The sequence below is a fragment of the Mirounga angustirostris genome, unplaced genomic scaffold, assembly GCF_029215605.1.
Source record: "Mirounga angustirostris isolate CCGP_5_RB_7025 unplaced genomic scaffold, mMirAng1.0.hap1 SCAF_16, whole genome shotgun sequence".
Classification (NCBI taxonomy): Eukaryota; Metazoa; Chordata; class Mammalia; order Carnivora; family Phocidae; genus Mirounga; species Mirounga angustirostris.
The window spans coordinates 48,193,896-48,208,600 of NW_026991724.1; the positions used below are offsets into that span (position 1 = coordinate 48,193,896).

The 14,705-nt window shown below is 57.5% G+C and overlaps 2 protein-coding genes across 6 annotated transcripts in view; both read right to left on the reverse strand.

Annotated features, from left to right (window-relative positions):
- The window catches only part of MEGF8 (multiple EGF like domains 8), a 39,177-nt gene extending 34,846 nt beyond the window's left edge, over positions 1-4,331 (reverse strand). For 2 of the 3 annotated variants that reach the window (XM_064581138.1, XM_045891603.3), the window contains exon 1: positions 3,449-4,331. In XM_064581138.1, the coding sequence (XP_064437208.1) occupies positions 3,449-3,635 (187 nt within the window). In that variant the 5' untranslated portion in view covers positions 3,636-4,331. The remainder of the gene's footprint in view (positions 1-3,448) is intronic. The other variant, XM_054511432.2, reaches the window with a different exon arrangement.
- Positions 4,332-4,804: 473 nt separating this feature from the next.
- Positions 4,805-13,495, reverse strand: TMEM145 (transmembrane protein 145). Of its 3 annotated transcripts, none has more exons than XM_045891605.3 (15): positions 13,265-13,490; positions 12,413-12,487; positions 12,219-12,296; positions 12,047-12,133; positions 11,850-11,951; positions 11,660-11,744; positions 11,476-11,547; positions 11,291-11,359; positions 10,613-10,693; positions 10,451-10,529; positions 10,212-10,305; positions 9,296-9,468; positions 8,359-8,479; positions 6,112-6,318; positions 4,805-5,623 (listed from the first exon to the last, which is right to left on the reverse strand). In XM_045891605.3, exons 1-15 carry the CDS (start codon positions 13,385-13,387, stop codon positions 5,375-5,377), a joined length of 1,695 nt encoding a protein of 564 aa, XP_045747561.1. In that variant the 5' UTR covers positions 13,388-13,490; the 3' UTR covers positions 4,805-5,374. The 3 variants fall into 3 exon arrangements, with proteins under 3 accessions (XP_045747561.1, XP_054367408.1, XP_045747560.1); XM_054511433.2 differs by having other exon boundaries at positions 4,805-5,153; positions 13,265-13,489; XM_045891604.3 differs by having other exon boundaries at positions 5,481-6,318; positions 13,265-13,495.
- Between the last annotated feature and the right edge of the window lie 1,210 nt (positions 13,496-14,705).

Below are 14,705 nucleotides of genomic sequence, written 5' to 3' on the forward strand. Positions count from 1 at the left end.
CAGGCCCAGCTGATATCCAGCTACAACCACGAGAGAGGCCCAGCCCTCCTCCGTAACCCTCATCCCACATCTCACACTAGGGGCTCAGGAAACTAGACCTGGGTTCCAGCTCTGCTCCTGACCTGCTGGGGGACCCTGGGCCAGCCCCTTCTCCCGTGCCCCTCAGCACGCTCCCCTGCATACTGGGAATGGCAGGGAGCCATGGAGGGCTTTTTTTTTTTTTTTTTTTTTTTTAGATTTTATAACCTTCATTCCTCTGCGCCAGGATCATCTGTGTCTGGGTCTGTTTCCTCTGCAGTCAAGGAGGCCCACAGGGCAGGGTCTAGGCCTAACTCATCTTGGGGTCCCTCCCTGACATTAACCAGCACAGGGCCTGGCACTGAGCAAGGAATGAAGAAATGCACAAAAGAAAGAATACTGAAGTTGGCAGCCTTCCCTTGGGCTCTGGCCAGAGCCCCTGAGAACATCACACAGACCCCAAACCATGGTCTGGGGAAGGAAGAAGAACCATTTCGCCAGACCAGGCAACAACACCTCCCAGAATCTTGCCAGCCTCAACCAGAATATAAAGCTCAGTTCCCAGAATTACAACAAGTACATCTTTGTCAAGGGCATGCTGGAAGCCAGCTCACCATCTGCTTTCCCCAAGTTCCTCCCTAAGTTCAAGATCTCCTGCTTCCACCCAACACAGGCTCAATGCCCATGCCCTTCTGGACAGGGATCCAACCCCAAAACTCCCTGCTTTTCATTTTCTTTTTAAATATTTATTTATTTATTTGAGAGAGAGAGAGAAAGAGAGAGCGCATGGGGGTGGGGAGAGTGCAGGGGGAGGAGCACAGGGAGAGGGAGAGAGAAACCCAAGTAGATGCCACGCTGAGCTGAGCGAGGAGCCTGACTCGGAGCTCGATCTCACAACTCTGAGATCACAACCTGAGCCGAAACCAAGAGTCGGACGCTTAACCAGCTGTGCCACCCAGGCACCCCAACCCCCGGTTTCCAAAAGCAGAATGCCTTTTTATTCATGAGGATATTATGAGGATTGGTTACAATAAAGTGTGGATGTGGTACAAAAGGAAGTAGGTCAGCTGCTTATTTTTTAAAACATGGGGGAACGTGTTTGTTCTCAAAGGTAATAGGCACTGGGAAGCATGGGAGATCAAGGAGGATCTGGAAGTCACCTAGACTCCTCCCTATCCCAACATCCAGCCAGGTGGTCCCCAAATCTCACTGGTGAAACTTCCCAAACACCTCTCAGTGCTCTCAGCCCTCTCTACCTCCTCTCCAGCAAGACTAGCACACCAAGTCTCCAGGCCACCCCCCACAATCATTCTGTGGTTCCCCATCAATGCCAAGAGAAAAAGCCAAGTTGCTCAGCATGACATTCAAGGCCTTTCTTCCCCTGCTTGTGGCCCTCCGCACCTCTCAGCCAGCAGTCCAATCAGACCAGAAAAACCTAGACATGGCTCCTGAGACACACCAGCCTCTCTTTTATCTTCACAGAAGCTGTTCCTTTTTCTCACCCAGCAAACTCCTATGCATGCTTCAGGACCCTATTCCAATGGCCCCTCCTATGTGACCCCCAGTATTCTTTCATCCCCCTCTGCCCATCTACCCAACCCCTCTACCTCCTTCTAGACATAGCCTGAGCATACTGTAGAATGAACGTCTGCATCCAGCCTTACCATCCCCAACAAGGCTGGGCTCTTTTTATTTTTTATTTATTTATTTTTTTAAGATTTTATTTATTATAAATTTGAGACAGAGAGAATGAGAGACAGAGAGCATGAGAGGGAGGAGGGTCAGAGGGAGAAGCAGACTCCCTGCCGAGCAGGGAGCCTGATGCGGGACTCGATCCAGGGACTCCAGGATCATGACCTGAGCCGAAGGCAGTCGCTTAACCAACTGAGCCACCCAGGCGCCCAAGGCTGGGCTCTTTAAGGCCAGAGAATGATGTATACATCAAACGCATACCCATACTTCCCATTCTGTGCTTACCTACACCCTCAGACAGGAATGGCCCCCAAGCTGGGGACAGACACACTCATCCCCAAGAAACATGCTTCATCCATACACCATACAATAGCCACAGAGACCTAAAACTTAAGTCAGGATCATGTCCTTCCCTGTTCAAAACCCTCCCACACTCCCCAGTGTCCTCAGATAAAGACCAAGGTCTGCAGCCTGTAAAGGGAGACCATGCCTGATCTGGGACATCACACCTCTGGCCTTTGCCCAGAACCTCCTCTGGGGGACTCCTACCACTCCCTGGACACCAGCTCCTACATCTGCTACAGAGAAGCCTTCCTAGGCTTCTCCAGGCACTGCCTTGAGACTTCTCTTCCACCTCCTTAGTGCCCTCAGGATACAGGTCAAAATCAGTCCTCCACCCTCTGGTTCACTGTTTGTCTTCTTGTATTCTGTGTCCTCAAAAGCATCATCCCTCCTGCTGCCAGGCCTTTGCATGGGCTATGCTCCTGGCCTGGGAGGCCCTTCTGTTTCCTCTTTCACATGCCTTTGGTCTTAGCTCCAGGCCAGGCCAAATCAGACGTCTTCTGGGCTTCCCACTCCTTGTGGGTGGGTCTACTTCCCCCACGGGACTAGGAGCCCATAAGGGTAAGGATGGGGCCTTTGCATAGGCTGTTCCCTCTGGAATGCTCTTACTCTTCCTCCCGGTTAATTGCTATTGGTCCTTTGGGTCTCAGCTCAGACATCTCCTCCCCCATGAAGCCCTCTCTCTTCTCCCAGCCCCCAGGCCAGGTACTTCCTCTGGCTCCCACAGGCCCCTGGGATTCCTCCATCACAGTCCCAACCACTCTAGGTTGTCACTCTCTATTCATGTGTTTGTCTTCCCCACTGGATTCTAAGCCCCAAGTCATCATGGATTGCTAGGGTTGCCTTGGTCTCTGTTATGTCTCAATAATAAATATAATGTCTGGCACATGAATGACTGAGAAAAATGCCTTTATTGAATTACTTTAAAAATAACAACAGTATAATCCTAATACCATTTACCGTGTACATACTATGTGCCAGGCATGTTAAATGGTGTTCTCATTGAATTCCAACAACCCTATGAGGTCAATACTAGTATGAACCCTACTTGGGAGGGGAGGGAGCTGGACCTCAGAGAAAAGAAGCTGCCTGCCCAAATCACAAAGCTAGTGAGAAGTGGAACCCAAATTTGAAGCAGGTGGTTGGGCTCAGAGCCTGAGTTGCTAAAGAGTATCTCTCACTGATGCTCTTGGCTTGTAATTGTCCATCTGGGTCTGGGTGCAACTCCCCCACCAGACTTCAAGGACTTCCAGGACAGGGCCCAGGTTGGCTGCATTTCAGAGCAAAGGGCCTGGACCAGAACCGGGGTGTGGGAATTCGGTGAGTGGGATTAATGAGTGCACAAATGAATGAATCAGCGAATGGGTGGGTGTGTGACCCACGCGGCCCCACTCACCCTCGATGAGCCACTCGCAATTGCCATTGACGCTGTAGTTGCCCGCACCATCCGTCACGAAGCCTGGCGCCTCCCGCAGCACTTGCCGCTGCCCCTTGCAGTCCCCTGCCTGGGCCCCAGGTATCAGAGGCCCCAGCAGGGCCAAAGATAGAGCCAGCGCCACGGCCAGAGCCAGGCCCAGGGCCATCGCCGCCTCCCGCACTCTTACAGACGGGACAGGCCTTAAAGACCGGGAGAGGACCCTCCACGCGGCGTGAGGCCCTGCAAATGTGACCTCTATAGACGGGACATGGCCTTGTAGACCAGGGAGGTCCAGGAGTTGCAGACCCCACGAAGGGAACCGCCGCTGTAGAGGGGCTCTGGAAGCCGCGGAGTAGGTCCTACAGACCCATGGAAGGACCCGTAAATGGGGTCGTTATGGACGAGGCCGACCCCTAGGGACCGTGGGAGTCCCTGATAGTCACGGGCCCCCACAGGCTAGCTGACCCCATAAACGGTGTCCAGCAGTTATGAAGGCGGGCCGCTGCAGGCCAAAACGGACCTTATATACGGGTGGATCCCCAGGGGGCGAAGGGCTCTACAGCCCGGCGGGGGCCTCCATAGAGGGTGCGGGTCGTGCCGGGCCAGGCCCGGAAGATCCGAGAGAGACCCCTCCAGCCAGGGGCGGGGCGCGAGCGGGTGTCGGGGGCGGCGCCCGTCTTCAGGGGCTTGGGCCTGGACCCCATATACGCACACCCTTGCTCACCCACCCGCGCCTCCCTCCGGAGCCGGATGGGCCAGATCAGAGAGACGAGGGGACGCTCGGGCCAGAGCGGCCTGGGAAGACCCGCCGGGAGGACGAGGGGGCGGGGGCCGAGCGGCCGCTGTGGGAGGAAAGATGGAGAGGAGGCGAGAAGTCGCAGAGCAGCTGGTCAGAGCGGCCCTGGGAGGACTGCGGAGCATCCAACCCCACCCCTCCACAGAGGGAGACTTCCGGAAACTTCCCCGCCCATTTGTTCCCAGACGCGTGCGCAACAGTGACCTCCTTGGCTTGCGAAGAGAGAATTACACATGCGCAGTGCTAAAATCGTAACCCGAACTCGGGGTACAGGTGGTTGAGCAAAGTTTGTGCCACTGGAGGGCGCCTCTAGCCCTGACTGGAGAAGAGACGGTAAAAAATAAAGGAGCGGTGCAGTAAGAGGGTTCTGTTGGATGATTTAGATGTTCAGTGCCCCCAGATTCCGGGCCAGTATGAAGGCCAGGTTATGCAGGCCTCTCCCAAAATGCCATTTCACAGGTGGACACACTGAGGTCCAGAGCCTGGAATGGTTCATGCTCCGCCCCGCCTCTGAGCACCATCAAGATGTAAAGAGGCCATTTTATAGATAAAAACTCAACGAATCCGCTTTATTTTGGCAAGAAGGGAAAAAAGTCTTTCTGCCGGGGACCTGAGGGAAGACCCCCGGATGGAGATAGGGGTGGGCAGAGCTCGGGTCCGAGGTCACAGAGATCCAAGGGAAGGTTTCAGAGTCGAGACCAGATTCACAATATCCGTCCCAGGAGCAATGGCTCGGGGTCGCGGAGTCCTGGAGAGTCACGGGCAGGGTCCCGGCGATCGTCACTGGTGTTCCGGGGTCCGGCGGGATCAGAGGTCTCGGAGGGGGCCAGGGGGCCGTAGGTCTCGGAACAGCGGGAGCCCAGAATCCGGCGCCGCTCGGGGCAGGGGCTGAGGGAGGGGACGGGGAGAGCGGCTCCCGCGGGACTGTTTGGCACAAAAGTCGGGGGAAGGGGGCGGAGCGGGACAGTACGCACCCCTACCTGGGCGCGCGGGGTGGGGAGGGTCGGGAAGGCCTGGGATGGCAGAGCCCTGGGGCCGGGATAGAGCGGGGATCCGGAGCCCGGCCGGGGCCCGGCGCGCGGCCCAAGGGGCGGGGTGGGCAAGGGTGCTCAGACCGGGGGTGCGGTGCCCCCGGCCGTGTGCATGCTGAAGTATTCGGTGAAGCCGGTGTGCGGCGCCGCCGTCTGGGGCACGAGCGGCTGATAGGGCGGCGTCGGGCCATCCCAGCTCGGGTCGGCCGCCTTGGGGAACCGAGCGGGAAGGGGCGGGGAGGCCGCGCCCGGCTCGGCCATGGTCACCACGCGGCCCCTCGGGGCCACCGCCGCCGCCACCGCCGTCTCCTCCACCTGCTTCCCGGCCTGGGAGGGGGGTCAGGGTCAGAGGCCATCCGGGACCCACGGGGGGCAGATGCGGCCCCGAAGGCCCGTCCCCCTCCCCGCAAAGGAGCCCCCCTCCCGAGGTGCGGGCGCAGGTGTCAATCAGGGAAGGACCGGGTGGCCGGGCGCCTGGGCAGCGGGGCCAGGTACTCAAGGGGCGGCGTCGGAGCGCGCGGGGCGAACTCCGGCGGCGGCCGGGGAGTGGGTGGAGAGCCGCGGAAGGCTGGTGGCGGGGGCACGGCGCGTGGCGTCTGCGGGGGCGTGCGCAACAGCGCCAGGACCCAATCGGGCAGGGTGGGCGCGGGCGCCGGGGGTAGGTCGCGGCGTGGTGTTGGGGCTCGGGGCATGCGAAAGGCGGGGGGTGGGCTCAGGCGCCTGGGAGAGGGGGGCGGCGGCGGGGCCGGGAGCGGGGTCAGGTACTCCAGGGGCGGCGCCAGCAGCTCCTCGTGCGCCGGGGGCGCGGGGCTTACGGAGGAGGCGGGCGGGGGGATGGAGAAGAGCTCCGTGAAGTTGGGCACCGAGTCGCTGATGAACGTCACGTTCCCATAGACGTGCTGCGGGAAGGCCTTGTCCGTGGACTGGCTCCCTCCGGGGCCCGGGGCCCCGGCCGAGGCGATCTGCGACGTGCGCACGTGGTACGGGAAGTTCTTGTTGGCTGCCGAAGGGCGTGTCATGATCTGGGGCGAGAGGCCAGGTGCTGGTTGGAGAAGCGCTGTCCAGGCCTCAGGCCGTCTCCATAAACATGGGGTCCTAAGGATCCCCCTTCACTTGACATCCCCCACGATTCCCTGCGGCCCGTCAGCCTGGATTAGGCACCTACCCTGGGCTCTCACGGTGCCCTGAGCTCCCACCTTTTTCTTCCATCGACCACTCTGCGATACTTCCTCCATCAGAGCCCTGATCACTGACTTATTGCAGATTGGTTAAGTGTCAGCATCCTTCCCTGTCCAGTATGACAGCCACTAACCATATGGAGCTATTTACATTTAAATTAATCAAAGGTAAATGAAAATGTTTGTCTTCAGTCACACTAGCCACATTGAAGTGCTCAGTAACCACATGTGGATAGTAGCTATTGTATTGGACAGCACAGAGTATAGAATATTTTCATAAACACAGAAAGGTCAATTGGACAACACCGGATAGATTCTAGAATGTTAGCACCATGAAGGTAGGAATTTGTTCAGTTCCCTGCTGAATCCCCAGTACCGTCTAGAACAGTACCTGCCTCATAAGCACTCGATAAATATTGGTCGAATGTAGAGATGTGTCCCCAGTTAGTCTAGTAAGTAATGAGGGCCGGGACTAGGTGTGACTCTAGCATTGCACATGGGAGCCCAGCATGACCCCCCACTAAGGTTGTGCTCAACAGGAGACAAGGAGCTGGGGAATGCCAGAGGTGGAGCTGTGCTCACCTAACTGAGCATTTTTAGGAAAGAAACTGGCTGAAGGTGAAATATAGCTAAAAGGGCACTGCATTTCCGTGTTCAGGCCCGCACCCCACCTCTCGCCCCACAGCTCATTGAGTATGGGATCTGGGTCACGATGATAAAACTCCCTCAGCCTCACTGGGGAAAAGGGATTGCAGTGCCTCCTTGGAAAGATGAGGAGAGGGTAGAAATGCAAACCCCTGGTGCAGAGCTTGGCACATGATGGTTCCCAGCATTTCTCCTCTTTCTGCCCCTTTCTGACTTCCTGCAGAGTTTCAAGAAGGGCTGTGCTGGGATGGTGAGTCTGGAACTAAGTCAGGCTCTGGGGTGGAAGATGGGGGACCCGGCCACCTGTGACTGAGTACATTCCCCACCCAGAGCACATTGTGGACCCCTGGGGTCAGGCAAGACCTGGGACCCTCATCAATGCCTATATCCAGGTCTGGCTCCCTCTCATGGTCTGCTGGAGAAGGACTGGGCTCAAAGTCCCTGCCCTAATACCAAAGGCCATGGAGCCCTGGCAGGTCACCTCCCCCATCTGGGCCTTTCTGTAGAGTGGGTTCAACAACCATTATCCATCCTGTCCTGGGGCTGCTCTGACAATTAAACAAGGTATATGAACATATAGATACATGAACTGTCACCCAGAAGGCCAGATAGGATATAAATCAGGGGCGAAGAAGAGGTTGGTGCTGATAGCCTCTCGATATCATTCAGATCCAGGTCCCCTGGGACCCCAGCCTGGCCCACCCCACCTGCTTCTTCCTGGACAATGGCCTGTGATGGCAGATGGGAGAACGTGTTGGGGAAGGGTGGAGTAGTGACCAAGGGGCTTGGGAAAGGCAGGGGGATAGAGAAGAGAAATGTGAGAGTCTGGGGACACAGGGTCCGGAATGGGAATGGGAGGGGGTGAAAGAAAGACGGTGGGGTTCTTGGGCGCCCGAATGGCTCAGATGGTACAGCATGCGGCTTCTTGATCACAGTATCATGAGTTCGAGCCTCACATTGAGCGTAGAGTTTATTTAAGGGAAAAGGGGGGGGTTGGGTTGGGGAAGAGGCCAGGACAAGATGGGAGCGAGGAATAAAAGAGGGTGGACTGTGGGCAGGGGGGAGGGGGGCGGACGACACAGGAGAGCAGCCTGCAGGAACCCAGCAGGCTCTCAATGTCTGTTGGATGACTAAAGGGATGAAGTGAAGGAAATGGATGGAGAGCTCAGAACAGAAGGTTCAGCCTCACGCATCCTCCGCCCATCAGGCTCCCACCCCCACCTGGATGCCCTTCCTCACCAGGAACACGCCATGGGCATACAAATGGATCCCCAGCTGGATGCCATTGACAATCTTCTCCCGGGCCCACTTGGGGATCCCGAAGTTGGCAATCAGGGCCATCACAGGAACCGCAAAGAACCTGAAGGGGAGGTACTGGGTCAGTAGAGACACTGCCCCTGCCCTCGTCCCCACCCCATGGCCCCAGCTCCCCTGCCATGCATACACACATGGGGCCCAGGTGGGTCCCAAACTGGAGAGAAGCCAGTGTGACCTTCAGAAGCCAGAGGTTAAAAGGGGGGCAGGAATCCCACTGGCCTGGGAAATTCTGGAAGGCAAAGACTAGGCTGAATTTAACTCAGTTCCACCCCACCCCAAATCCTGGCACCTGATAGGAAATCAAAAGATGTTTGGTGAATGAATTAACACAGGACAATAACAATTAAGGACTTACTGCGTCTCATGTATATAAACTCATTAATTCTCACAATGACGCTACGAAACAAGTGCAATTTCCATCCCCATTAAACAGGTAAGGACACTGAGGCCGACAGAAGTTAATTTTTGCGTGAGGTCACACAGCTTACAAGCTTTAGAACTGGGATCTGAACCCAGGCAGTCAGGCTTAGAATCTGCCTGCTGTACTGCTAAGTTACGTTGAACGATAAAAAATTACAACTAGCTTTTATTGAACACTTACTATGTGCCTTACATATTGCCTGACGCATGCTCAAGAGAATCCTTTCTTTATGGGTAGGCAACCTGAGGCACTCTTTCTTTTTTTTTTTTCTTTTCTTTTTTTAATTTGGGAAAGTGATTTTTTCCAGGTCACAAAGTGAGTCAGTGGCAGACTCTGGGACAGTTGCCTGACTGAGGAGGGCCTGAGAAATGGATAGCCGTTTCCGGGAAGCCCCAGGACCAGGAGACAGGGGCACATTGGGGGCCCAGCACGTCTCACCAGAGGGTGTAGGCAGCAAAGAAGGGCACGTAGAAAGGCTGCTTCTCCGGGAAGTGGCGCAAGGAGATGAGTACAGCATAGCAGAACCACACGTAAGCCGCCACCTGCAGCCCAATGAGCCCATAGCCCGCCGGCGACTCGTACGTGTACAGTACCTGGCCCGGGTCAAAGAACTGGACGCAAGGGAGAGGGTTCGTCATAGCTCTGACCCCCTGCCCGCCACACAGGGACCCCAGACCCCACCCCTGGGCACCCAGGGGGCAGAGGTACTTGGTCAGGACAGAAGCAGCTGGAGAGCACAAAACGGAAACAGAAGCACGTAGAGAAAGAGAATACATTCGCTACCAGGGGCCCAACATGGGGCGAGACACCTGCCATGCGTAAGCTTTTCCATTTGCCTCAACTCGGTGAGTTAGGTCTTATTATCACCTCACTTCACGGAGGGGGAAACTGAGGCTAAGAGGGACACCTTTTGGCCAAAGTCAAAGCCAAGGTGATATAAAGCCTTAGAGGAGCCTCCCTGGGATAAGTAAAACCCTCCTACTTTGCCAGAAGAGGAAACAGGCTTAGAGGGGGCAGGCATCACCCAAGGTCAGCTAGCTGGGGAGTGGGAGAGCCAGAGTAGAATCCAGGTCTGCAGGACTCCTGAACTCTCAGTCATGACATTGAGCATAAATGTGACAGACAGTGAGAGACAGAGGGAGGAGGAAGAAGGCTCCTCAGAGATGGTGAAGAGGGGAGGCATGCACTCAGAGAGACAGATGGGCAGGCAGAAATCGCAGAGTGGGAGCGAGCGAGCCAGCAAGAGTGCGATGTGAAGAAGGGCTGGCAGACAGGTGGAGGAGGTGGCCAAAAGCCTTGCGGGGGGGGTGGGTGGCAGGGAGGCAAGGCCTGGGCAGTGGCGGGTGGCACTCACCTCGGCCTCATAGATGAGCAGCACCACGTGGGTAAGGGTGTACAGGGTCATGTAGACAGACAACTTCACGGAACCTGAGTGGCTGATGCGGCCCCTGGCGGCCGGCCATGAGGGGAGACAGCAGGGGTGGGGGCTGTCAGGGAGAAGCGGGCAGCCACCCCCCAGATCCACCCGAGTGCCCTGTTCCCTAGCCCAGCCACATCTCCCCCCAGCACTCCCTCCCGCCCCAGCCTGGGCACCGTGTCACCGTGAATCCCTTCCCCAGAAGGATGAGCATCAGCAGGAAGATGAGGAAGCTGGAGGAGAAGAGCAGCTTGGCTGCGAGAAGGGAGGAGAGGGTGTCTCAGACACAGGGCTCGCAGCGAGCCCGGGCACCCTTCCCCGGCCCACTTCGTTCTCACCCAAGATCTTCAGACTCCTGTTGCCAATGCCATCAGTGGCGTACTGGCCCCAGTAGATGCAGAAAAACAGGAGGCTCAGGACTGAGGGGAGAATGGGCAGAGGGAGGAAAGGACAGAAACCGGCTTTGCGGCATCACTGTTCCCTAGCACTATGATCCAGATGGCCAGAACTCCTCCTTCATCCCCATCAGGACTCTAGACCATTTCTTCCCACTGATGTCCTAGGAGACTCTGGAGTCTAGGCTCCAGCCTCTCCTCTCCAGGACCCAGATGTCCAGGCCCACAGCCACCTCCTCCCTCAGGCCCCCAGCCCCTCCTCCCTCAGACCCAGGAATCTAGGCCCCCAGCCCCTCTTCCCTCAGACCCAGGAGTCCCGCCCCCAGCCCCTCCTCCCTCAGGCCCAGGAGTCCAGGCCCCCAGCCCCTCCTCCAGGAGTCCAGGCCTCCAGTCCCCTCCTCCCTCAGACCTAGGAATCCAGGCCCCCAGCCCCTCCTCCCTCAGATCCAGGAGTCCAGGCCCCCAGCCCCTCCTCCCTCAGACCCAGGAATCCAGGCCCCCAGCCCCCCTCCCTCAGAACCAGGAGTCCAGGCCCCCAGCCCCTCTTCCCTCAGGCCCAGGTGTCTGGACCCTAGGCCCCTCCTCCGACAGAACTCAAAGTTGGGCTACTCTAAACCTCACCCTCCACTCCTGCTGCAGCCATGAACATTTTATAAGTTGTGTGGAGCAACTGACGTCCTTTCAGCAAATCTAGAAGACGGGTAGGGGAAGGGGATTCACAGACAGGAAGGGAGAGTAGCTCACCTCCCCCAATCCTGCCCCCCATAACTCCTAACCCGACCACTACCACCATGTGCTGGACTCACATCCAAAGTAACAGGAGAGGAAGAAGATGAGGATGAAGATGAGAAGGAAAGTCACATCTGTCTCCAGGATCCCTGCCGATTTGGTAGGAGGAGGAAATGTTTCAGTCAGGCTGGGGGTTCCTCAGCAGGCACCCCACTCCAGAGTCCCACAAAGATCCTGGCTTCTGGGTCCCCATATACTCACCGAACTCATCAGCCGAGAAATGCCGTGTCCAGAAGGACTTGCCGTTGGTGAGGACCATCTCGTACTCCAGCTGCAGCCCATCTCCCTGTGGAGAGTGTGGCGGCCTAAGTGGGGAGGGGGGCCTGGGCAGGCAGGGGATCAGCAGGAAGGCAAGGAGGGGAAGGCCCGGGTGGCCGTCCCAGCCCCTTACCCCACACTTGCTGAGTGCGATGTACCACCACCTTTCACGCACAGAGCGGAAGCTTCGGCCGCTGGAGCAGCTCAGGTAACGGGTTCCCTCCTCTGACACTACCTGGGGAGAAACAAGAAGAAGGCTGAAGCCTGTCTGTGCAGCCCCCAGGTCCTTGGCCTTCAGCACCTGCTCACTCCCCCAGACTGGGCCCATACCTGACAGCCTGACCAGGCGTACTGGGTGGTGAGGTTGATGACCTGGTTGTTCTCGGGCCTGATCACTGACTCCTTGGCCAGGCAGTCCTGGGGAAGGCAGGGACATGGTCACCCCCTGGCCAGCCTCGACCTTCCCCCCTCTCCCCCCATACACCCTCCTCACAGCCTTCACCTTGTCCCCTGCCTTGTACACAGCTGGCCACTGGGATGGGTCGTCGAAATAGAGGAGGATGTTCTGACAGCACTTGGCCTGCAAACCCAGAGATTTTGAAGTTTGGGGGAGTGCAGAGAGCTGGGGTGGTCCTTGCCTTGGGAGGCCAAGGGAGTATCCAGCCTCTGCATGGAGACTAGTTAAGGAAGGCTCACCTCAGGGTATCGGAAACGGAAGTCCAGTCGTCCATAATCCGAAAGAAAGCAAAATCTCGTCAGGAACAGCCAGTCCTGAAAAAGGGGCCCAGTCCTGCTGAGTCCTTTGAGAACTCTCCTGGACTCCACGGGCCCCCAACTTTCCTTCCCTACCCTTGGGTACCTGGTTTCCCAAGAAGCATAAGAGGACCAAGTTACAACCCAAATTCTTCTGTGATCCCTTCGCTTTGGGTCCAGGATTCTTGCCTCAGAAGCCCCCCCACTCCCCCAAGTTTCTTCTCCCCTCAAACACTTGTCCCATTTTCCGAGTGCCCTGAGAAAGATCCTGGAGGGCCAGATACCCACCCAGGCCACGTTCAGTCCCAGACACAATCTGACTGCCACCCCCATGGGTTATCCACACACATGCCCCCCAGGGGGGTCCCAGAGACCATCTCGTGCTGGGGCCCTCTTCCGGCCCTGAGCAGGAGCGTGAACTCAAGGCTTTCGGCAGAGTGAAAAGTGCTGTCCCTTCAGCACCACCTCGGCGTCCCCACCCACCCACCCCCCGCCAACCCCCACCCCAAACTCCGACTCTCCCAACCGGGCCCTCCTCCCCGCCCAGCTCTGACCTCAATGTCCCTCCTACAACCCCCAAGTCTCTTCTCGACCCCACAGCCCCTCTTAGCCTCAACACTGACCCAATCCCCCCACCCCCATAACCCCAGCCCCATTCCCCCCCCGCCCCGCCCCCCACGGCTCCCAGGGACCGCCAGGGAAGGGCGGCAGGGGGCGGGGCGGCACCCTCCTCCCTCCCTCCCCTCGGGTCCCCGGGGGCCCGGCCGGTGGCAGGGGAGGGCCCAGCGCGCTCACCTCCTTGGAGCTGAGGTTGCCCCGCACGTACTTGGCCCGGGCGCGGGGGGGCAGTGGCAGGAGCAGGAGCAGCAGCGGCGGCAGCAGCAGGAGGCGCAGAGCGGGCGCTCGCGGGGGCTCCATTCCGCCCGCTACCGGCCCCGGCCCCGGCCCCAGCTCCGCTCCGACTCCCGCTCCGGCCCGGCGACGGCGGCGAGAGCGCGCGGGCCGGCCAGCGCGCGCCCCCGATTAAAGGGGCCGCCGGCCGCCGCGCTCCCCGCCCCCTCCTCCAGGATGGCCTGGCCTGCCGCCTTCCCAATCGGTGTGAGAGAGGACGCCTCTCCACCCCGCCCCAGCCTAAGTCCTCCCCTCTGGGAGTGTCCCTGACACCTCTGGCTCCCCGTGTCCTACACTGAACTCCCATTCCCCCAAGCCGTGCCGCCTCCTCCAGACTGCCCTCTCGGGATGACCCCCCAAACCACAGACCCCAGCTCTGTCCTGACCTCTCCCGAATTTAGACCCAAACTGCTCTTTCATTGCTCATCCCCGCCTCGCATGACAGCCATCCCCAGCTGTGTCCACCCGAGATCCTGTGGACTCTGGAGTGCCCACAGAGACACAGAGGCGGGAGAGGGCAAACCACTTGTTCTGGGTCACAAAACACGGAGATGGCACAACCCTGGGCCACAACCACTCCACTCCATTGCCTGACCCTGTCCAGTCACTGCTCACTGGGGTGTGAAACGGGCTTGCTGCCTCTCAGAAGAGGTGGTGTTGTGAGAAGTCCACAGCAGACTGAAATCAACTACCTGGGTTCAAAACCCAACATTGCCACTTTCTCATTAGACCTCAGCCAAGTCCTGTAATCTCCCAGTTCAGTCCCCTACCAGCTGGTTCCAACCTTACAGTTTCCCAGTGGGCAATGAGGATCCCTGGAAAGGCTTTAGAGAGTAGCGTCCAAGTCCCTCAGCTTCATTTTCCTGATCAGATTCCAACAAACATTTCTAGCTTCATTCCTCCCTCTCCTCTGCAAAAAAATGTGTTGCTCCTCAAAATATCATTTTAAAAAACTTTCTAAGCCAGGGGCCAAGCAGGAAACATAAGTGCATGAAACATTTCAGTTTGAGAGAGTGTGAGCCCCGTGAAAAGGCGGCCTCTGCTACTTGGCTTGAGCCAGTTGTTGCCAGAAGGGATAGTAGGTCTGCTGCCAGATCTTTTCTTTCTTTCTTTCTTTTTTTTCCAGAGAAGCCAGAAATGTGTTCGGCTTTTTGTTTTGTTTTGTTTTGCTTTTGTTTTAAAGCAAACTGATTTGTAATAGTAGGCACTTAATTCAAAAATGTAAAATATATCTTGGGCCGAAGTAAAAAGTCTGTGGGGCAGCTTCAGGCCTCATCTGCCACTCCTGTCGTGATCCTGCAAACACAGTTCCTGTGCCCGCCGGACCAGGAGCCCATCAAGGGCA